The sequence below is a fragment of the Ranitomeya variabilis genome, chromosome 6 (genome assembly GCF_051348905.1).
Source record: "Ranitomeya variabilis isolate aRanVar5 chromosome 6, aRanVar5.hap1, whole genome shotgun sequence".
NCBI classification, from domain to species: Eukaryota; Metazoa; Chordata; class Amphibia; order Anura; family Dendrobatidae; genus Ranitomeya; species Ranitomeya variabilis.
Genome location: NC_135237.1, coordinates 220,855,343 through 220,880,090, shown reverse-complemented (window position 1 = coordinate 220,880,090; position 24,748 = coordinate 220,855,343). Strand labels below are relative to the sequence as shown.

The 24,748-nt window shown below is 42.4% G+C and overlaps 1 protein-coding gene and 1 long non-coding RNA gene across 8 annotated transcripts in view; one reads left to right on the top strand and one right to left on the bottom strand.

Moving 5' to 3' along the window:
• The window catches only part of ATPSCKMT (ATP synthase c subunit lysine N-methyltransferase), a 764,992-nt gene that overhangs the window by 416,957 nt on the left and 323,287 nt on the right, over positions 1-24,748 (bottom strand). For 4 of the 7 annotated variants that reach the window (XM_077269465.1, XM_077269467.1, XM_077269463.1 and 1 more), the window contains exon 2: positions 13,880-14,172. In XM_077269465.1, coding sequence (XP_077125580.1) covers positions 13,880-14,134 — 255 coding nt within the window. In that variant the 5' untranslated portion in view covers positions 14,135-14,172. Of the gene's footprint in view, positions 1-13,879; positions 14,180-24,748 lie in introns of all 7 variants that reach the window. The other 3 variants (XM_077269466.1, XM_077269461.1, XM_077269464.1) reach the window with 1 other exon arrangement.
• The window catches only part of LOC143782237 (uncharacterized), a 336,831-nt gene continuing 326,121 nt past the window's right edge, over positions 14,039-24,748 (top strand). Inside the window, exon 1 of the long non-coding RNA XR_013216901.1 lies at positions 14,039-14,179. This is a non-coding gene — a long non-coding RNA (uncharacterized LOC143782237). The remainder of the gene's footprint in view (positions 14,180-24,748) is intronic.

The following is a 24,748-nucleotide window of genomic DNA, read 5'->3' as shown; positions in this document are numbered from 1 at the left end:
CGCGAGCACGTACGAGATATTGTAGCAGCACAAGATATTGAGGATGTAGAGAGTTTAAAACCAATTCCAAAACATTTTCAAAAATACCATAAATGTAATCCCAAAGATTTAAAGGCATGGGGTATTGAGAGGATCCATGTTGGTATTAGAGGCGTGGATGCCAAACAAAAACTGGCCCAAAGAGAGTGCCGCTGGATAGCGGTATTAAATACTCTAGCTCCAGCTGGCTTAAATGAAAGCCTGAGCTTCAGCTCCTTTTTATAGCTGTTCTCCAGTTTTTAAATTGTTTATTCTTTTTCTGCGTTGTTGTCTGTTTTTGTCTTGATGTTATTTTTAATTGTTGTTTTTCTTGATTTATACACAGTTACCTTTTTATGGGTATGGCGCTCTTGTATATGGTCCCTCTATCATTGGAGATTCAGGACTTGTCCGCCGTTCATGTTGAAGTCTGACCCACTGTCTGCCATATATCCTCATCCTGGCACACCATGGCTCACCAATTGGTCAGGAAAGAATAAGAAGTTGCGAGTTTGGTTCAGCATAAGATGCTATGAAATTCTTATATTATATAAATTAACTTGTTTCTATTTTTGTATTATGTGTCACTTTCATGATCAGTAAATTTTCTTTATTATTTTCTGGCCACTATTTGTACGTGGTAGTATAGTATATATATTGTACTCACATATTAATCTGTACATTTTATTCTCCCTGTGTGGAGTCTTAATTATGGCTTGTTTTATATATTAAGTCACTTTCTTTACTGCACATACTTCACCTTCACTTTCCGGTGTTGTTCACTGCCGTATTTTTTTCTTTTTTCCTTCTTCTTTTCTTCTTGAACTGTCTATTGCGGTCTTTCCTCTCCAGCGTGAATTAACATACAATCCCGCCTCCCTAATGAGGGCAGTTGTTTGTTTTGGTCCACTGTGCGCATGCCCAGTGACGTCTTAGTCCCGGGGCATTGTGGGAGGCGCCGCCGGATGACGTTTGCGGTTCAGTGGGGTCAGGTGACTGGCTTGCTGAACCGCGGCGCCATCTTGGATGCCGCTCGCAATGCAGCTCCTGGCGGGGCGACACGCGGCTATGCGCCGACACAGGTGGATGCACTATATGGGAATCAGGGACATTATAAAATATAGCGCCGGACAGCTAACACCGCCCCCTGAGGAAGCAAGCTGACACGAAACGTGCGTTGGGGCATCGGTGTGGTCCGGTCGGGGTGCCAGCACATGGGTAAGAGTCCGGGGGGAGGGTCTATGGTTTGACATGTGAGATATGAGTCTGTGTACAGGGCTCACGGCAGTGATACATACTTTACTATACGCCCCCCGTATCTAGACCCATGCTATACTTTGCACAATACAAGTGATTTACTTAGGCATTTGGCATCTGACCGATCTCTGCACCGTTTTTTTGTCTGTGCTACCCCTATTTTTCTAACATTTGATACTTTTATCTATATGCATTTTTATGTATTTTGAAACTACTGTTAAAAATTGTGTTATTTAATAAATATTTAAATGTTTTTGGACATGAAACTCCGCTTCTTTTCTGCTCTATTGTACTGGCTTTAGGAGTGTCCTTATCATACTAAACATGTCCTCCTGGTAGTCTCCCCCACTGAGGTTGTGAGCATGCGGAGGAATTTGTTACTGTTTTCTTTCATTTTGGGTTTTTTCTACCTTCTTTACACTTTTAGCAACCGAATCCAGCCGCTCTTTTTTACCAGCAATACGCTGCTCTACCAATATTAAATTAGTACCGGGCAGACTACAGTCAATTACTGGACAATGGACTAACTGCATCTATATATTACATACAAGCTATTTCCAGATTACTTGCAGTCACTTGCTGGACCAAGGTCCTTAGGTCACACTTACAAGCAGCACTTTTAACTCAGTAAGTGCCATTACACATTGGGTACTCCTATCCCTAATTTCAATACACTGTGATCCTCTTTCATTTTCAGTATTTTGACCTTTGCTCCTGTAGGCAAGTGTCTCTAAAACCCCAGTTGACCTACAGTATACTAACGCGTACCAGCAGCTATTCTAAACGGACAAGTTTTTGGTACTCTTCATCTGTTTATTGGATTAAGTAAATAATTAATTATATAGAACTAGTTTGCATGTCATTATATCCATGTTGATATAGAGTATTAACTACCGTATCACGTCATTAGCTTCTACTATTGGACACTCCATCCTCCTATGGCTCTATGAATAGTTTTCAACTTCCTCTACTACAAAAGTGAGTACACCTTACTTTTTGTTATTCACATCACAACATATAACCTTTTTTCAGCTTAGCGCGGTGAATATTGTAATATATTTTTTCAGTTCTATGTATTAACAGGGTCAGACACAGCACCTGTTATTCACCAGCAGCAGTTGAGTACTTTTTTCTTTCTCCCCTAGTGGATAGTGCCAGTGTATTGTAGTTTTAAATATTTATCTATTATGACAGAGAGACTCATTGCCAGAGAGAGTAAGATTAATCCCAAAATATTCTTTAACTACGTAAATAGTAAGAAACTAAAAAATGGTAGTGTTGGCCCCCTTAAAAATAGTCTGGGTGAAATGGTGGAAAAGGATGAGGAAAAGGCCAATCTGCTAAATGACTTTTTACATCAGTATTTACACAAGAAAATTCCATGGCAGACAGTATGATCAGTGATAACAAAAATTCCCCATTAAGTGTCACTTGCTTAACCCAGCAGGAAGTACGGCAGCATCTAAAAATCACTAAAATTGACAAATCTCTGGGCCCGGATAGCATACACCCCCGAGTACTGCAGGAATTAAGTACAGTCATTGATAGACCATTATTTTTAATCTTCAAAGACTACATAATAACAGAGTCTGTACCACAGGACTGGCGTATAGCAAATGTGATGCCAATATTCACAAAGGGGACAAAAACTGAACTAGGAAATTATATGCAGTAAGCTTAACCTCTACTGTGGGTAAAATCCTGGAGGGTTTTCTAAGAGATGCTATACTGGAGTATCTGAAGAGGAATGAACCAATACCAACATGGGTTTACTAGGGACTGTTCCTGTCAGACTAATTTGATCAATTTCTATGAAGAGGTAAGTTCCGGACTGGACCAAGGGAACCCAGTGGACGTAGTGTAAATGGACTTTTCAAAAGCTTTTGATACAGTGCCACACAAAAAGATGATACATAAAATGAGAATAATGGGGATAGGGGGAAATATGTGTAACTGGGTTAAGAGCTGGCTCAGGGATAGGAAACAAAGGGTGGTTATTAATGGAGCACACTCGGACTGGGTCGCGGTTAGCAGTGGGGTACCACAAGGGTTAGTATTGGGCCCTCTTCTTTTTAACATTTATTAATGATCTTGTAGGGGTCATACAGAGTAGAATTTCAATATTTGCAAATGACACTAAACTCTGCAGGGTAATCAATACAGAGGAGGACAATTTTATATTACAGGATTATTTATGTATACTAGAAGCTTGGGCTGATAAATTGCAAATGAGCTTTAATGGGGATAAATGTAAGGTCATGCACTTGGGTAGAAGTAATAAGATGTATAACTATGTGCTTAATTCTAAAACTCTGGGCAAAACAGTCAATGAAAAAGACCTGGGAATATGGGTGGATGACAAACTCACATTTAGTGGCCAGTGTCAGGCACCTGCTACAAAGGCAAATAAAATAATGGGATACATTAAAAGAAGCATAGATGCTCATGAGGAGAACATAATTTTACCTCTATACAAGTCACTAGTTTGACCTCACATAGAATACTGTGCACAGTTCTGGTCTCCGGTGTATAAGAAAGACATAGCTGAACTAGAGCCGGTGCAGAGAAGAGCGACCAAGGTTATTAGAGGACAGGGTGGTATGCAATACCAAGATAGATTATTACACTTGGGGCTTTAGTTTGGAAAAACTAAGGCTAAGGGGTGATCTTATTTTAATGTATAAATATATGAGGGGACAGTACAAAGACCTTTCTGATGATCTTTTTAATCATAGACCTGAGACAGGGACAAGGGGGCATCCTCTACGTCTGGAAGAAAGAAGGTTTAAGCATAATAACAGACGCAGGTTCTTTACTGTAAGAGCAGTGAGACTATGGAACTCTCTGCCGTATGATGTTGTAATGAGTGATTAATTACTTAAATTTAAGAGGGAACTGGATGCCTTTATTGAAAAGTATAATGTTACAGGTTATATATACTAGATTCCTTGATAGGGTGTTGATCCAGGGAACTAGTCTGAATGCCGTATGTGGAGTCTGGAAGGAATTTTTTTCCCCAATGTGGAGCTTACTCTTTGCCACTTGTTTTTTTTTGCCTTCCTCTGGATCAACATGTTAGGGCATGTTAGGTTAGGCTATGGCCTGAACTAGATGGACTTAAAGTCTTCCTTCAACCTTAATAACTATGTTACTATCCTACAACAATTCATCAGAATTTACTACTACCTAATGAAGGTCTCCAAATTATTTATTATTATTTTATGGAGTATCATATGCATTAATTATTGATTTTTATGTATTTCTAAACCTCATTGAACATCAAATATCTAAACTATTCTAAATAGACATAAGAATGATTAGATATTTAATATCAATACTTTTTATTAATATATTGCATTATTTGATTGCACAATTCCCACTAAAAGTGCTATAATAATTTTAAGGTGATATTGATTAAATATTTATTGTGTAAATATATACATGAGCAACATAATCTTGTTGCTGTTAATATCTCATCAATAAGTAGCATAATACTGTATATACAATAGAATAGCCCTGTGATTGTGTTCTAGAATGGTTAGTCAGGATTTAACTCCTTCCCGATAGGGCAATTTTTTATTTTTGGGTCGTCTTTTTCCTCGGGCTATCACTTTTTTATTGTTCTGTTCACGTAGGCATATAAGGACTTATTTTTTGCGGGACTAGTTTTACTTTTGAATTACACCACATATTTTATAATATGATGCACTGGAAATCGGGAAAAAATACCAAGTCCAGTGAAAAAGTGAAAAGATGGCAATTCTTTTTTTTGGGGGGTGGGGGTTATTTATCATGCTCTCTATACGGTGATACTTACCTGTCAATATGATTCTCCAGGTAAGTATGATTACGGAGGTAAGAAACACTTTTTTAAGTGGTGAAAAAAAATTGTGAATTTATAAAAAATAAAACACAATTTTTGCTTGTTTATCTTTTTCTGAGACCCGTAAGCTTTTCAATTTTTGGTCAACTGGACTGAGGGCTTATTTTTCAGCCCTGAACTGACATTTTTATTGATACCATTTTGAATAGATGCAATGTTTTGATCGCGTCTTAATGAATTTTATTGCAATGTTGCATGGCCAAAACCCCCCCCCCCCCATAATTCTAGAGTTTCAATTTTTTTCTCTCATTACACTTTTCACTGATCAGGTTAATTAATTCATATTTTGATAGATCGGACTTACAGTAGGGAATTGAAGTACTTGATAAACTGCAGATTTTTAAGTTTTCTCACCTACAAAGACTGGGGATGTCTGTAATTTTTATACCTTAACTGTGAGAGACAGAATCTTAAAAGAAAATCCAGAAAATCACATTGTATAATTTTTACATGATTTATTTGCATTTTTTTGCACAAAATAAGTTTTTGATACAATACAAAAACAGAACTCCATTGGTTCATCCAGAGGGTCATTGGCAAACTTTAAATGGGCCCGGACATGTGCTGGCATGAGTAGGGGAACCTTGCGTGTCCTGCAGGATTTTAAATCATGATGGAGTAGTGTGTTGCTAACAATAATGTTTGAGACTGTAGTCCCAGCTGGCTACAGGTAATTGACCAGGACATCCCGTGTAGTTCGGGGCTGATTTCTGAACTTTCTCAGAATCATCCTTACCTAACGAGGCAAGATCTTGCATGGAGCCACAGACTAAGGAAGATTGACAGTCATATTGCTTTTCTTCCATTTTCTAATAATTGTGCCAACAGTTGTTGCCTTCTCATCAAGCTACTTGTCTATTGCCCTGTAGCCCATTCCAGCCTTGTGCAGGTCTAACATTTTGTCCATGGTGCACTTAAGACAGCTCTTTTGTCTTGGCCATGGTGGAGAGGTTGAAGTGTGATTGAGTGGGTAGACAGGTGTCTCGTATACAGGTAATGAGTTCAAACAGGTGCAATTAATACAGGTAAGTAAGGCATAGTAGGGGGGTTCTTAAAAAGAAAAACTAACAGGTCTGAGAGAAAAAATTCTTATGGATTGGTAGGTGATCAAATGATTATTTCTTGCAATAAAATGCAATTAGTTATATAAAAATCATAAAATGTGTTTATTATTTTTAGATTCTGTCTCTCTCAGTTCAGTTGCACCTACGATATAAATGACAGATCTCTCCATTCTTTGTAGGTGGGAAAACTTGCAAAATCGGCAGTGTATCGAATACTTATTTTCCCCACTGTATACGAATGCAGTGATATAAAATAAGTGTGTTTTATTTTTTTTAATGGAGATTTGAACATTTATAGTTTTTTTCATAATTAAAAAAAAAATCACTTTCTACTATATCTATTTGTACTCTTAGTGGATTTGAGTTTGTAATCATTCAATCAGTTGCACTATACACAGCAGTGCTACAGTACTGCAGAGTATAGCGAAAATCACAGGCTCCTATGCCCTCCAGCTGCAGACTGACTTTCACAGGAGTATAATCATGACAGGCACAGAGGTCTTCAGCAAATCCTTGACTGTCATGGCAACTCATCGGCGCCCTATGATCATGTCACGAGCGCTCCTATGGGAAAGGGTAATGCCTTGCCCTCCTGCAAGCATGCTTTTAATGCTGCTGTCAGATATTGCCAACGCCATTTAACAGGTTAACAGCAGAGGGAGGAGCTCTGCTCCACCCGCGGCTGCTGGAGACAAATGATGGCAGAATAACTCAGCCAATATCTGGTCGGGAAAGATGCAGTTTTGGCTTGTGAGCCTGCATGAAAATTAGGGAGCCAGCATATGATGTACCAGTACATTATATGTCAGTAATAGGCTATTTTCTTTCTATTATTGCAGTTCTCTACGATCAATTTTTTCTCCTCTTATTATCCTATTTACGTCAAATGAGGTAATTATAATAGCATTATTAAAAATATACAAGAAAGAACAATGATAGTGTTAATACCAGGTTATGTTGGGAATTGTCGCCAACTTATCTGCAATATTCTATGGCATGTATTTATTTTGTGCTACTGATTGATGACAATTATTAGCAGCAACAGAATTCCCTAATATATTGCACTCTTATATTTAACCCCTTAGTGACGGAGCCAATTTGCAGCTTAATGACCAGGCCAATTTTTACAATTCTGACCACTCACTTTATGAGGTTATAACTCTGGAATGCTTTAACGCTTTAACGGATCCCCCTTATTCCTAGACTGTTTTTTTTGTGACATTGTACTTCATGTTAGTTGTAAGAGAATGCTCAGTCATAACATATTGAACAGCCATGTTGGCTTTAGCAGTCATCTTGTGCAAAGTTAGAAACCAACTAATTCTAAGATATACTTCTGAAAGTCATAGACAGATTGGAGAGACAAGATGAGATCATGGCCATTAGCAGGTATAGTGGACATACACACAGGTTAATTGGATCAGCTGCAGGGCCATGATAATAGAAAAAGGGTAAACATATGATAATAAATATGTGTATTAAGTGAACAATGACAGTTACTCTAAAGGTACCTTCACACTAAGCGACTTTGCAGCGAGAACGACGACGATCCGTGACGTTGCAGCGTCCTGTATAGCGATCTCGTTGTGTTTGACACGCAGCGGCGATCTGGATCCCGCTGTGATATCGCTGGTCAGAGCTAGAAGTCCAGAACTTTATTTCGTCGTCAGATCACCCGCTGTCATCGCTGGATCGTCGTGTGTGATGCCGATCCAGCGATTGTTCACTTGTAACCAGGGTAAATATCGGGTTACTAAGCGCAGGGCCGCGCTTAGTAACCCGATATTTACCCTGGTTACCATTGCAAAAGTTAAAAAAAAAAACAAACACTACATACTCACCTTCTGATGTCTGTCACGTCCCCCGGCGTCCACAGGGTTACGCGCTGCTGCCGAGAACTTCCGACACTGACTGTCAGCGCCGGCAGTAAAGCAGAGCACAGCGGTGACATCACCGCTGTGCTCTGCTTTACTGCCGGCGCTGACACAGTCAGTGCAGGAAGCTCTCGGCAGCAGCACGTAACCCTGTGGACGCCGGGGGACATGACAGACATCAGAAGGTGAGTATGTAGTGTTTTTTTTTTTTTTTACTTTTACAATGGTAACCAGGGTAAATATCAAGTTACTGAGCGCGGCCCTGCACTTAGTAACCCGATGTTTACCCTGGTTACCCGGGTGCTGCAGGGGGGACTGTTTCAACGATGCCGAAGTCGTTCCCCTGATCGTTGGTCGCTGGAGAGAGCTGTCTGTGTGACAGCTCCCCAGTGACCACACAACGACTTACCAACGATCACGGCCGGGTCGTATCGCTGGTCGTGATCGTTGGTAAGTCTTTTAGTGTAACGGTACCTTAAGAGGAACATGGAGATTTACGAGTTCTAATGGAGTTTAGCGTAAAGAGCCTCAAAGTCATTACATTTAACCATGGTTTTGTCTGTGAATCTGAATATGTTTTTCTACGCAGTATGATGTTATCATGTATACGCCCTTTTTGCCGCAATGTGCTTTTTGTCTCTTTGTCTGTATCACGTATAAAAAGCCCCTGTTACTGTTGTTCGGGGCCATTACATCGCCAACCTGCTGCCGTGCCACAACATGGCCATTCAATCGCCATTCTACCACCGTGCCACACCATGGCCAGGCTATGGCCAGACCATCGGCCAGATATCCCAGCGATACTTTGTCTGTCTGGACTTCTGTTCGTGCTCACATGCTTTATTTCTCTGACTATCCATGTGTTGTCCTGCAGCGAAATCTCCGAATAAACCTCAGTCTCGGCTTGCTAAAAGGAGTTGTCTACATATTTTTCCCAGCTCTTCCAGCTCTCAATAAGGACTTTCTTACATTACATGAAAAAAAAAATGGAAATATGGCGAACGTTTTTACAATTTTGCAATTTTCAAGCTTTGAATTTTTATGCCCTTACATCAGAGAGATATGTCACACAAAATAGTTTCAACATTTCCCACATGACTACTTTACATCAGCACAATTTTGTAAACAATTTTTTTTTGTTAGGAAGTTATAAGAGTTAAAAGTTGACCAGCGATTTCTCATTTTTACAACAAAATTCACAAAACCATTTTTTTAGGGACAACATCACATTTAAAGTCACTTTGAGGGCTGTACATGACAGCAAATACCACTTAGTGACACCATTCTAAAAACTGCACCCCTCAAGGTGCTCAAAACCACATTCAAGAAGTTTATTAACCCTTTACGTGCTTCACAGGAACTGAAGTAATGTGGAAGGAAAAAATTTACATTTACCTTTTTTTAACAAACATTTTACTTCAGAACCATTTTTTTTATTTTCACAAGCGTAAAAAGAGAAAATTTGTTGTGCAATTTCTCCTGAATACGCCGATACCCCATATGTGGGGATAAACCACTGTTTGGGTGCACGGCAGAGCTTGGAAGAGAAGGAGTGACGTTTGATTTTTTCAATGCAGAATTTTGTGGAATTGAGATCGGACGCCATGTCATATCGCATTTGAAGAGCCCCTGATGTGGAAACCCCCCACAAGTGACACCATTTTGGAAACTAAACCCCTTAAGGAACTTATCTAGATGTGTGGTGAGCACTTTGGACCCCCAAGTGCTTCACAGAAGTTTATAACGTAGAGCCGTGAAAATAAAAAATCGTATTTTTTCCACAAAAATGATCTTTTCGCCCCCAAATTTTTATTTTCACAAAGGTAACAGGAGAAATTACACCCCCAAAGTTGTTGTGCAATTTGTCCTGAGAAGACAAACACCTGATATGTGGGGGTAAACCACTGTTTGGGCGCACGGCAGAGCTTGGAAGAGGAGTGCCGTTTGACTTCTCAATGCAGAATTGGGTGGAATTGAGATCGGACGCCATGTCACGTTTGAAGAGCCCCTGATGTGCCTAAACAGTGGAAACCCCCCAAAAGTGACACCATTTTGAAAACAAGACCCCTTAGGTAACTTATATAGATGTGTGGTGAGCACTTTGGACCCCCAAGTGCTTCACAGATGTTTATAACGCAGAGCCGTGAAAATAAAAAAATCTTTTTTTTCCTCAAAAATGATTTTTTTAGCCCCCAATTTTTTTATTTTCACAAGGGTAACAGGAGAAATGGAGCCCAAAAGTTGTTGTACAGTTTGTCCTGATTACGACAATACCCCATTTGTGGGAGACCACTATTTGGGTGCATGGCAGAGCTCGGAAGGGAAAGAGCACCGTTTTGTAATGCAGACTTTGATAGAATAGGCATATCAGGGGCTCTGCAAATGCAACATGACCCCCGCAAGTGACCCCATTTTGAAAACTAGACGCCCCAAGGAACATATCCAGATGTTTGGTGAGCATGACAAACTCCCAAGTGTTTCACTGAAGTTTATAACAGAGCAGTGAAAAAAAAAATCATATTTTTTCCACAAAAATGATTTTTCACCCCCAAATTTTTACTTTCACAAGGGTAACAGGACAAATTGGACCACCAAAGTTGTTCTGCAATTTGTTTTAAGTACTCTGATACCCTATATGTCAGTGGGAACACTGTTTGGACACATGGCAGAGCTCGGAAGGGAAGGAGTGCCGTTTTGGAATGCAGACTTTGATAGAATGGTCTGCAGGCGTCATGTGCCTAAACAGTAGAAACCCCCCACAAGTTACCCCATTTTGGAAACTAGACCCCCCAAAGAACTTATCTAAATGTGCTGTGTGAACTTTGAACCCCCAAGTTTTTCACTAAAGTTTATAACCCAGAGCCGTGAAAATAAATATTTTTTTTCCACAAAAATGTTTTTATCCCGCATTTTTTTTTTTCATTTTTCCAAGGGCAACAGGAGAAACTGGACCCCAAAAGTTGTTGTCCAATTTGTCCTGAGTACCCTCATACCCCATATGTGGGAGGAAACTACTGTTTGGGCACACGTCGGGGCTCGGAAGCCCCATGTTGCGTATGCAGAGCCCTTGATGTGCCTAAACAATAGAAACCCCGCACAAGTGACCCCATTTTGGAAACTAGACCCCCCAAGGAGCTTATCTAGATGTGTGGTGAGCGAGCTCTTTGAATGCCCAAGTACTTCACAAAAGTTTGTAACGAAGAGCCGTGAAAAAAAAAAATCATTTTTCTTTCCACAAAAATGATTTTTTTGCCTGCAATTTTTTATTTTCTCAAGGGTAACAGGAGAAATGGACCCCAAAAGTTGTTGTACAGTTTGTCCTGAGTACAACAATACCCCATATGTGGGAGACTACTATTTGGGTGCATGGCAGGGCTCGGAAGGGAAAGAGCACCGTTTTGGAATGCAGACTTTGATAGAATGGTCTGTGGGGGTCATGTTGCGTTTGCAGAGCCCCTGATGTGTCTAAACAGTAGAAACCCCCCACAAGTTACCCCATTTTGGAAACTAGACCCCCCAAGGAACATATCCAGATGTTTGGTGAGCATGATATAAACTTCAGTGAAGCACTTGGGAGTTTAACATAGAGCAGTGAAAAAAAAATCATATTTTTTTCCACAAAAATGATTTTTCACCCCCCAAATTTTTACTTTCACAAGGGTAACAGGACAAATTGGACCACCAAAGTTGTTCTGCAATATGTCCTAAGTACTCTGATACCCTATATGTCAGTGGGAACACTGTTTGGACACGTGGCAAAGCTCGGAAGAGAAGGAGTGCCGTTTTGGAATGCAGACTTTGATAGAATGATCTGCAGGCGTCATGTGCCTAAACAGTGGAAACGCCCCACAAGTTACCCCATTTTGGAAACTAGACCCCCCCATGGAGCTTAGCTAGATGTGTGGTGAGCTCTTTGAATGCCCAAGTACTTCACAAAAGTTTGTAACGAAGAGCCGTGAAAAAAAAAATAATTTTTCTTTCCACAAAAATGATTTTTTTTGCCTGCAATTTTTTATTTTCTCAAGGGTAACAGGAGAAATTGGACCCCAAAAGTTGTTGTCCAATTTGTCCTGAGTACGCTAATGCCCAATATGTGGGGGTAAACCACTGTTTGGGCGCACAGCAGAGCTCAGAAGGGAGGGAGCACCTGTTGACTTTTTTAAATCAAAATTGGCTGGAAGCAATGGTGGCGCCATGTTGTGTTTGGGGACCCCCTGGTGTACCTAAACAGTGGAAACCCCCCAATTCTAACTCCAACCCTAACCCCAACACACCCCTAACCCTATTCCCAACCCTAACCATAGTCACAACCATAATGCCAACATACCCTAACCATAACCCTAGTCACAACCATAATGCCAACATACCCTAACCATAACCCTTACCCCAACACACCCCTAACCCTAATCCCAACCCTAACCCTAATCCCAATCCTAATCACAACGCACCCCTAACCCTAATCCCTAACCATAACCCTAACCTCAAAACTAACCCTAATCCCAACCCTAACTCTAATCCCACTAATCCCAACCCTAATCGCAACCCTAACCCTAATCTGAAACCCTAACCCCAACTCTAAATCTAACTTTAGCCCCAACCCTAAGGGTATGTTTCCACGGGACATAATCTCTGTGATTTGGACACAGCGTATACCCCGCTATGCCCAAATCACCGCCCCCTGTTGTACGCGTGGTGATTTTGGATGTGTTCATTGAACACATCCGGAATCACCGCATCGTATTAATAGACTGTGAAATTTATCGTGCGGAGATGGAGCTTCTCCGCAAGATAAATAGACATGCAGCGGTCTGGAAAGACATGCTGCATGCCTTGCACACATAGTGGAGACGGGATTTCAGAAAATCCCCTCCACTATGCTGTAACATCTGGACGCTGCGGATTGAATGCTGCGGCTGTACGCAGCGTCCAATCCGTAGCAAATCATGAACAACTCCTTAACGTGGAAACATCCTAACCCTAGTTTTAGCCCCAACCTTAACCCCAACTTTAGCCCAACTCACTTCAGTGCAACGCTAACCCTAATGGGAAAATGGAAATAAATGCATTTTCTTTGTTTTATTATTGTTCCCTAACTAAGGGGGTAACAAAACAAGGGGGTTATTTACATTATTTTTATTTTGACCCTATCACAGTGACCAAAATGAACCAATAGGAAAAATCTTCCTATTGTTGCCGGGTGCCAGCCAGATCTTGGCGGGCGCACTGCGTATGCGCCCATTTTCTTACCGGAAAAAGATGCCAGCGGCAGTGCGGGGGAGGAGGATCCAGGGACACCAGGAGACACTGGTAAGTATCGGGGGCGATCCGAGACCCTATTTCTCAGTCCTCTGATGTGCGATCACATCGCAGGACAGAGAAATTAAATGGCAAATCGTGGTGGTTTTTTTGCGGTCGCCGTTATACGGTTAATAACGGCGATCGTAACCCGGGGTCAGTAAAACCAACCTGAATTATGTTCTCTGGGGTCTCGGCTACCCCTAGTAGCCGAGACCCCAGAGAAAATCAGACTTTTTCCACTGTGGTTAAAGTACCCTTAACTGCCACCGTTAAAAGGCGTATCGGTGGTTGTTAAGGGGTTAAATATGTAAACAAACAGTAAGGATAAGCACTGACAGACCATAAATCTGTAATAGCAGAATTAAGCTTCTCACCAAAAATGTATTTCAAGGAGGAGTACCTGCCCCCGCAAGCAACCAGGAAGTAAGGAGTTTGCATAGCTCTGACTCGCTCAAGAGACAACTTGAGACAACTTTATTACTTACAATACGTCCATCACCACTACCAAGGTCAACGAAAGTTCCACTTCTAAACATAAGCATTTTGAATATATTTTCCATCTGAAGTTCTGTTGCTGGCACAAAAGGAAGACAAATTTTTCTTAGAGCTGGAGACACAAATGGAGTAGCAACAGCATATAAAGCCACCAGTGTGCCTCCCACAACACCTGTTGCGACCAGTCCCCATGTTTTGTTTTTTTCAGTTCCAATGTTATATTTCAAAGAAGGCTCTTCTGCCATTTTGTCATTTCACAGTAAACTGGGAATTGCTGGAAAATCTGTAAGGTAATGCAAAAATACAAATATGCATTAATGACAACAGTCCTGCAGAAAAAAACTTAAATATATACAAAAAGTATCCATTTTCAAGTATTAAAAATTAAATTGGTAAAAAAAAAAATTGTTTATACAAAGCAGCCAATTAATGTAAACCAAATATATTACCAATTAATACATATGACATTCAGACTAGTAAAAGAGCAGCCCACTGCCGGATGACCCAATCTATTAGCTTCAGTGTGGATAAGATTCTAATATCATAAAATGAGAACAATTTATACTCGCCTCGGAGAGCAGCACTGTTCCTGCGATGTCAGAGCAGTGTTTCCCAGTAGGTCAAATGACATTGTTATGTTAACCGCAGTCTTTGCTATGCTGTATGATGACATACTGAAGGGCTGCAGCCAATCAGCAAACTGATGGGCTGCGTGGTCACGTGTAGAGATGAGCAAATATTTCAATGTTCGGTTCGGATTACAATCGCAGTGTTTGCAATATTTGCTGATTAATTTGTCAAATATTCACCGAATGCCATTCAGCTCAATGGGAGGCACAAAAAACCGCATGCACAACACCTTATAATGGCCCCAAATGCTGCCAAAAACATCAAAAGAGGGAAAGACACCAGGAAAGTCGCCTCAATTCACCCACAGTACTAATTGTAGCATGGCACTGCAGCAATCAGCCAGGCATGAGGTATTGGGGTCTGGGACAGCATTTACAGCTTTCAATTGACCACAGTAAGGGTACTGTCACACAGTCACACTTTGATCGCTACGACCGTACGATCCGTGACGTTCCAGCGATATCCATACGATATCGCTGTGTCTGACACGCAGCAGCGATCAGGGATCCTGCTGAGAATCGTACGTCGTAGCAGATCGTATGGAACTTTCTTTGGTCGCTTGATCACCCGCTGACATCGCTGGATCGTTGTGTGTGACAGCGATCCAGCGATGTGTTCGCTTGTAACCAGGGTAAACATCGGGTAATTAAGCGCAGGGCCGCGCTTAGTAACCCGATGTTTACTGTGGTTACCAGCGTAAAAGTAAAACAAAACAAACAGTACATACTTACATTCCGGTGTCTGTCCTCCGGCGTCTCAGCTTCTCTGCACTGTGAGCGCCGGCCAGCCGGAAAGCGAGCACAGCGGTGACGTCTGACGTCACCGCTGTGCTTTCCGGCTCTGCTGCTCACACAGTGGAGAGAAGCAGAACGCCGGAGGACAGACACCGGAATGTGAGTATGTACGGTTTGGTTTTTTTACGTTTACGCTGGTAACCAGGGTAAACATCGGGTTACTAAGCGCGGCCCTGCACTTAGTAACCCGATGTTTACCCTGGTTACCCGGGGACTTCGGCATCGCTCCAGCGCCGTGATTGCAAAGTGTGACCGCAGTCTATGACGCTGGAGCGATAATCATACGATCGCTGCGACGTCACGGATCGTGCCGTCGAAGCGATCAAAATGGCACTGTGTGACAGTACCCTAAGACAAGGTGGGTGAGGGATTAGTGTAGTCCTCCTGTGCTGGGAGCCCTGATACCATATGCAACAGCTCATCTTCCTTTCATACTCCATACTCAGCCACACTCAGGTGGCACAAATATCATATACATTTCATAGACTACTATTGTCAAAAAAGTCTAAGCATAGTAACACGGAGTCAAGGAAGTGGAGGTCTGACGGTCTTGGGGGCCTACTGCCACAGGCAACACGCATGATGGAGACCCAGCCAGGAGTCTACACATTTGCAAAAAATTAGTGGCAGACACCAACAAAGTGACATCAATTGCAATAAAGTAGAATTAGTTATTAGAATTAATAGCAGGGACAGATAACTCTTCCACTACAACCAACCCAGCAGATGGAGACTGAAACAGGCAAGGTGGTGGAATCACTATTCCGTATCTCTCTGAAAGCCTGGAAGGGGTGTAACTAGGTGGCCTACTAAATCCCTACTCAGACAAGTGGCTGCAGCAGGCGAAAACTGTGACCCAAGGAGGTACAAAGAGGTGGCACCAGGTGCTACTCCATGGCTGACCTACAGAAGGTGGCAGCTGACCCCCACAGCAAGTAAGCTGCTACGGCCCAAAGGAGGGATGAAAAATACAGGCAGGCACTGTAGGGATTCTGGAACCACGGGGGCAGATGGGACTGGCTGAGGAACAGAAAAACACTGGCAGGTTCGGGCTGGACCAGTTGTTAAACAGATGAGCACTGTCAGGTGTGATTTGGAGCAGACGGGCACAGATGTGACACCCCAGGGTCATGGTCGTCACAGTGGCATTGCTTTCCTCACGGGGAGAGTGATGTCACGCTTGGAAGCGATGAAGGATATCTTTCACCAGGTAATCACATACACACAACACGTTCTTACTCCAGGCCAGAAGGGGGAGCTCTGAACCCAGATTAAGGGAAACTTCCTTATATTCTGGCTGGAGAGGAAGTTAGAGAGCAGTCTGAAGCAGACAGTAGAGGAGGAAGGAGTCTGTCAGAGGACAGAGACGAAGGCAGACAGATATAGAGTGTCAGAAGGTCTGAAGGGGTCGTGTAGTCAGAGGTACTACAGCTCCTGGAGAGAGAAAACTTGGAAGGAAAGAACAACTTGTGGAAAGTGTGCAGGAGAGAAAAGGTACAGGTGAGTGACACCTGGGGAGCAGAGCAGTGATTTGGCTATCTCCCTGGCTAGCGCAGATTCCTGTAGCCGGAAGACCGAGGCTGTGTCGGACTCTAAGAGGCATAGCTGAAACCGGCAGGACAGCTGAACTTTAAGTTACCTGTCCACCTTTACACCCAGGAGGCACAGTGACATATAGGGCCTGGGTCGTGATAGAGACCCTGTAAAAAGGCTCGAGTAACCTGTCATACGGGTTTGTGTCCTAACCTATATGGGGGACAGAGAGGAAATGTGAGGACCTTATCGGAAGCCATAGGCAGTAAGGGACTACAACACCACAGCGCTTTGAGGAAGGCTTTCATCTCCACCTGGTAAAGGGGATTCTGGATTCGCTTCCAAGCCGGCAGGACCATGCCTGTACCTGTGATCTGGTGCCCTGGACTGCGGTTGCCTGATGCTTCAGTAAACCAGGTAGAAGACTGCAAACCTGTGTCCTCGTTCTTTACTGCATCATTCACCATCTCCATCTACACACGAGAGCCCCGGGGACCTACTTCACCTGTGGGAAGTTATACCATCTAGCTGCCATACCATCACCTCAGAGGACCCCTTTAGGCAGCGTCGGTCCCTACTGACCGAATACCACAAATGGGGTCACTAACAAACTGCATGAAATCCTTAAAAGACCTTTCCCCTTTAATTGGATGCCCAGGGCCACGGATTGGGTCGCAGCCACATTGACATCCTCTTTAAGTGCGACCGGACCCAGTACCGAGTATCCCCATTGCCCTGGTGGGTGACTCACAGACAGGTAAGAGTAGACGGGTACAGGGTAGAAGAGCAAACAGGCGGACCTGGGGAACCTGACAACTAGCAAGCATGCAAGGCAAACTAACAAGCTCAGGCACCTCAAAATATGGGAGAAGCCTTAAAGGGAACCTGTCACCCCCAAAATAGACGGTGAGGTAAGCTCACCGTCATCAGGGACTTATCTACAGCATTCTGTAATGCTGTAGATAAGCCCCCGATGTTACCTGAAAGAGGAGAAAAAGACGTTAGATTATACTCACCCAGGGGCGGTCCCGCTGCGGTCCGGGTCCGATGGGTGTCTCAGGTCTGGTCCGGAGCCTCCCATCTTCATTCTATGACGTCCTCTTCTGATATTCACACAGCATCTGCAGCGCAGGTGTACTTTGTCTGCCCTGTTGAGGGCAAAGCAAAGTACAGCAGTGCGCAGGCGCCGGGCCAGGAGTGGGTGATAAATGCAGAAGTTGTGCATATGTTTCTATTATACTTTTCCTCTAATTGTTCCACTCCTGGTTTTGGCTTACAAATACGGATGTAAAATACTGACCAAATACTGCTAGTGTGACAGCAGCCTCAGGGTTAGAATTAGAATTAGGGTTAGAATTAGGCTATGTGCATATGGTGGTACGGATTGGCCGCTGCAGATTCGTGGCAGTTTTCCATCACATTTACAGTACCATGTAAACTTATGGAAAACCAAATCTGCTGTGCCCATGGTGCAGAAATACCGCGTGGTCAGCATCATGTCAATTCTTTGTGCGGATTCCACAGCGTTTTACACCTGTTTCTCAATAGGAATCCGCAGGTGAAATTTGCACAAAACACACTGGAAATCTGTGGTAAATCCACAAGTAAAGCGCAGTGCATTTTACCTGCGGATTTTTCTAAAACGGTGCGGAAAAATCCGCACACTAATCGCAATGTGGGCACATAGCCTTAGGGTTAGGGTTTCATATAGAGTTACGGTTGGAATTAGGGTTCAGGTTGGAATTAGGGTTAAGATTAGGGTTAGGGTTGGGATTAGGGGTGTGTTGGGTTTAGGGTTGTGGTTAGTGGTGTGTTGGGGTTAGGGTTGTGATTACGTTTATGGTTAGAGTTGGGATTAGGGTTAGGGGTGTGTTGGGGTAAGTGTTGGAGTTAGAATTGAGGGGTTTCCACTGTTTATAGGCACATCAGGGGGTCTCCAAACAAGACATGGCGCCACCATTGATTCCAGCCAATCTTGCATTCAAAAAGTCAAATGGTGCTCCCTCCCTTCCGAGTCCCGACGTGCTCCCAAACAGTGGTTTACCCAAACATATGGCGCATAAGCATATTCAGGAAAAATTGTACAACAACTTTGAGGGTCTAATTTCTCCTGTTACCCTTGGAAAAATAAAAATATGGGAGCTAAAAAATTATTTTTGTGAGTAAAAAAATTATTTTTTATTTTCACGGCTCTGCGTTATAAAATTCTGTGAAGCACTTGGGGGTTCAAAGTGCTTATCATACATCTAGATAAGTTCCCTGGGGGGTCTAGTTTCCAAAACGGGGTCACATGTGGGGGGTTTCTACTGTTTAGGCACATCAGGGGCTCTGCAAACGAAACATGATGCCTGCAGACCATTCCATCAAAGTCTGCATTCCAAAACATCACTACTTCCCTTCTGTGCCCAAACAGTGGTCCCCCCCCCACATATGGGGTATCAGAGTACTCAGGACAAACAGGACAACAACTTTTGGGGTCCAATTTCTTGTGTTACCCTTGTGAAAATAAAAATTAGCAGGCTAAAAAATAATTTTTGAGGAAAGAAAAATGATTTTTTATTTTCACAGCTCTGCATTATAAACATCTGCGAAGCACCTGGGGGTTCAAACTGCTCACCACACATCTAGATAAGTTCCTTGGGGAGTTTAGTTTCCAAAATGGGGTCACTTGTGGGGGAGCTCCAATGTTTAGGCACACAGGGGCTCTCCAAACGCGACATGGTGTCCGCTAACGATTGGAGCTAATTTTTCATTCAAAAAGTCAAATGGCGCTCCTTCCCTTCTGAGCCTTGCCGTGTGCCCAAACAGTGGTTTACCCCCACATGTGAGGTATCGGTGTACTCAGGAGAAATATCCCAACAAATTTTACAATCCATTTTATCCTGTAGCCCATGTGAAGATGAAAAAATTGAGATTAAAAGAAATTTGTGAAAAAAAAAGTACGTTTTCATTTTTATGGATCAATTTGTGAAGCACCTGGGGGTTCAAAGAGGTCACTAGTAATCTAGATAAGTTCCTTGGGGGGGTCTAGTTTCCAAAATGGGGACGCTTATGGGGGAGCTCCAATCTTTAGGCACATAGGGGATCTCCAAATGCGACATGGTGTCCGCTAACGATTGGAGCCAATTTTTCATTCAAAAAGTCAAATGGCGATCCTTCCCTTTCGAGCCCTTTCGTGCGCCCAAACAGTGGTTGCCCCCCACATATGGGGTATCGCCGTACTCAGGACAAATAGTACAACTTTCGGGGTCCAGTTTCTCCTTTTACCCTTGAGAAAATAAAAAAATTGTTGCTAAAAGATCATTTTTGTGACTAAAAAGTTAAATGTTCATTTTTTCCTTCCTTGTTGCTTCCGCTGCTGTGAAACACCTGAAGGGTTAATAAACTTCTTGAATGTGGTTTTGAGCACCTTGAGGGGTGCAGGTTTTAGAATGGTGTCACTTTTGGGTATTTTCAGCCATATAGACCCCTGAAACTGACTTCAAATGTGAGGTGGTCCCTAAAAAAATGGTTTTGTAAATGTTTTTGTAAAAATGAGAAATCGCTGGTCAAATTTTAACCCTCATAACTTCCTAGCAAAAAAACCTTTTGTTTCCAAAATTGTGCTGATGTAAAGTAGACATGTGGAAAATGTTATTTATTAACTATTTTGTGTGACATATCTCTCTGATTTAACAGAATAAAAATTCAAGATTTGAAAATTGCAAAATTTTCAAAATTTTTGTTTTTTTTTCACAAATATACGCAAAAATTATAATTATCGACCTAAATTTACCACTATCATGAAGCCCAATATGTCACGAAAAAACAATCTCAGAATCGCTAAGATCCGTTGAAGCGTTCTTGAGTTATTACCTCATAAAAGGACACTGGTCAGCATTGCAAAAAATGGCCAGGTCATTAAGGTCAAAATAGGCTGGGTTCATCTTTTTTTTATTGATAGATCGGGCAATTGTGAACTTGGTGATACCAAATATGTGTAAGTTTGATTTTTTTTATTTTTTTTTTATTTTGAATGGGGCGAAAGGGGGGTGATTTAGGGTATGTGCACACGTTGCGGATTTTGCTGTGGATCCGCAGCGGTTTTGATGCTGCAGATTCGCAGCTGTTTTCCTTGAGTTTACAGTACCATGTAAACCTATGGAAAACAAAATCCGTAGTGCACATGTTGCGGAAAAAAACGCACGGAAATGCTGTGTTTATTCTGCAGCATGTTCATTCTTTGTGCGGATTCTGCAGCGGATTACACCTGCTCCATCATAGGAATCCGCAGGTGTAAAACCGCAAGTGGAATCCACAAAAAAATGCAATGCTTTTTACCTGCGGATTTCTCAAAACAGGTGCGGAAAAATCCGCAGAGGTTCCATCTACGTGTGCACATACCCTTAAACTTTTTTTTTTTACACATATTTTTAAAAACATTTTTTTTTTTTTTTTTTTACTTTTGACATGCTTCAATACTCTCCATGGGAGACTAAAAGCTGCTACAACCCGATCGGCTCTGCTACATAGAGGCGATGATCAGATTGCCTCTATATAGCAGAAATGCTCACTTGGTATGAGCGCCAACCACTAGGTGGTGCTCACATGAAGCCGGCACTGACAACTATAGACCTCAGGTTGTCATGCCAAGACACCGGGGACCAGCGATAACATGAAGTGGGTCACCGGTGTGCATATTTCTGGTGCGATTACCAGAAATGCGATTTAAATGCCGCTGTCAGTGTTTGACAGCGGCATTTAACTGGTTGAATTCCACCCGTGGCTGTTGCGGGCACAAGTCAGCTGTTCAAAACAGCTGACATGTCCCGGGAAAGATGCGGGCTCACCGCTGGAGTCCACATCAAAGGCAGGGAGGCCAACATCGGCGTACTATTACGCCCGATGTCGGAAAGTGGTTAAGTGGGAGCGTGCGCGTACATCCTCTAAGCATAGTTCCCGGTTCTACAACTGAACCTTGGTGGACACCGACACATAGGGGGCGAAATGAGGAGGTGGTGTGTGAGTGGGAGACACTGAATGTCCTGACTGTTAGGTACGAGAAGATCCAACAAAGTCTGTAATAAGAGGAAATGGTCCACTGTATCAAAGACAGATGCCAGGTACAAGAGAAGGAGGAGGACAAGCTAGTGTCACTTTCATTTGGCGGTTAGTAGGTCGTTGGTGACTTTAGTCAGGGCACATTCAGTGGAACGTTGTGGTCTGAAGTCAGATAGTAAGCGGTCAAAGAGGGAACAAGAGGAGAGTTGGGAGGACAATTCAAAATGGATGTGTTGTTCCAGTAGTTTGGAGACATAGGGGAGAAATTACCGTATATACTCGAGTATAAGCCGAGAATTTCAGCCCATTTTTTTTAGGTGGAAATTGCCCCTCTCGGCTTATACTCGAGTCATCCCCAGGGTTCAGCAGGGGACGGGGAGCTGAAGCTGTCTAATCATACTCACCTGCTCCTGGCACAGTCCCTGCACGTCCCTGGTTCTCGGGGCACCGGCAGCTTCTTCCTGTATTGAGCAGTCACATGGTACCGCTCATTACAGTAATGAATATGGACCCAACTCCACTCCCATAGGGGTGGAGCTGCATATTCATTACTATAACTCAAAGAGTGACAGATTTTGACATTTATCTGAAATAGGAGGGGTATCCTTCTCTGAGCACCTTTTTTCAAGCGATACGGAGTGACGTGTACCCTATACTTGTATAGAATTACCTTTACACGAGCACCCGTAAGCCTATTCAAAGAAGCATTAAGATTAGTGATGCGAGCACTAAAATGCTTGGGTGGTCATTGCTCGGATCTAACAATTTGTAATACTTGGGTACTTGGACAGAACAACGAGCTCAATGTAAGTCTATGGAAGACCCGAGCATTTTTACCGTGATCCCCCGTGGGTCCTCTTAAGGTCTAAAAACGTCTGAAAAGGATTGAAATACTGCTGAAATGACACGGGAACATCATGGCAAATGGCCCTGGAAGCATTTCTGACTCCTAGGTCACAGCTGTAAACAACGTTGTCCGAGTTTCAAGCCATTTTAACAGGCGCACCAAAAAACATACAAAAACGAAACCAAAATATATTTTGCTGGGAAATATATTAAGGAATATCCTTTCCAGGGTAATGACTGTAATAACTTGTATATAAGGCAAAATAACTAACCCCAAACAAAAATGTTCCTCCACCACTTGGGCTATGTTCACATGCAGCATTTTTGATGCGTTTTTCAACTTTAGCATTGCTTTCAACCAATACAAATGCATTCACTGGGTAATGTCATTGTAACATTTAACAACCCTAGCTGGCCATGTGGTGTGTGACACATAAGCAGACCCATCTTGTTTCATTTATGAAGGAGGGACTCTTAAAATCACAGAGCCTATTTTTACTGGTGCATCAGGCGGCATTAATCTTCTTAAAGGGCCATTTCACACATTGGCTGCAAGCAGGGCTGTCGAGTCGGTAAGCCACAGTTGCGACTCCGACTCCTGGACTTTATCAGGTTCCGACTCCGACTCTGGCGCTGACTCCTTCATAAATGGCCAATTCGTAACAATAAATTTACTGTTGTAAAATATTAACATCGTGCTTATTCAGTTTCTCACCATCATATAAGTAATCAGACCACTTAGAGCAAAAACTAAATTAGAATACAATTAGAATATAGCAAATAACTTTTATAAACTTTTCTAAACTCTTGTAAGTAAATATGCAATAAACACTGTTATGCAGTTAATAAGAAGAAATCTATAAATTTGTCCTCAGGAAAAGTATTGCCTCTGTCAGATCCTCCTTCATGGATGCCCTCAAATCTGATCTAATTATTTTGAGAGCAGAGAACAACCTCTCTACACTAACTTGGGTTGGTGGCAAAGCAGTAACCACTCGGGCAACATCTCTGACAATGTCAGGATACAGAGGAATCGCTTGTTGCACTGTTATTTTTGATGAACGGTCAAATTTCTCAATTTCTTTTAGTGCACATGAAAAATTCTGCTGAAATGTACTGGCTGTGTTCTTTGATGGGGTGACTCTTCTATGCGGGAACGCTTTGCACGGTCCTTGTGATCCAAATATTTTTCGAAATTAAATTCTTCATCAGTTGATGAGGGTGAAAATGTGGCAGGACGACCAAATTCTTCTTGTTCCTCCTGACTGTTCTGCAACCCTTTCATCCTTACTGCTATTTCAAACAGGGCTTCTTTTCCTTTAGTTAGCTGTTGATCATCTAGAAGAATCCGATGCATTAGGTCTACATAAACAGCTGCCAAAAGAATGTTATTTTGTAATAGTAGCTCCTCTCTCCGTTTCATTGATGTAGCAATGCCACTTGCAATTAACCCTCCTCTTTGGGACAGGCGAAACATCAGGTTCTTCCACTCCTTTAAGAAAATACCTGGAGTTAAGTCCTCTGCTTGTAATTTTTTAGTCACTGTAAATGGGTGCTCTAGCAATTTTTCCAGCTCAGTCACCTGATTCCACTGACTTTCATTTAGCGTCAGTTGAGGGTTAGCCATGTCTACAAGAAAGGTTTTCAGTTCAACCAAGCGCTGAATCATTAAGTAAGTACTGCCCCATCGTGTGGCTTGATCAATAATTGCCCCTTTTCCAGCATGTCTCTTCAAAATTGAGTTAACATTAGGGGTTCTGGCAACAGTAGCCAATTTTCTCACCTTGCCAATGAGTACAGCAGCATGTCCTTCTTGCAGAATGTCTCTTATAGCCAGCTGTAGCGTATGCACAACACAGCGCATGCACAACACAGCGCATGTGATGAATGAAAGAACGTATTGACACAGTTTCAACAAGATCATCTAAACTATCATGTTGCTGTTCATCTGAAGCAACTTCAGTTTGCTCCTCAGTTACAATACTATGTTCCTCTATTTCAAACATTTCTGTGTCT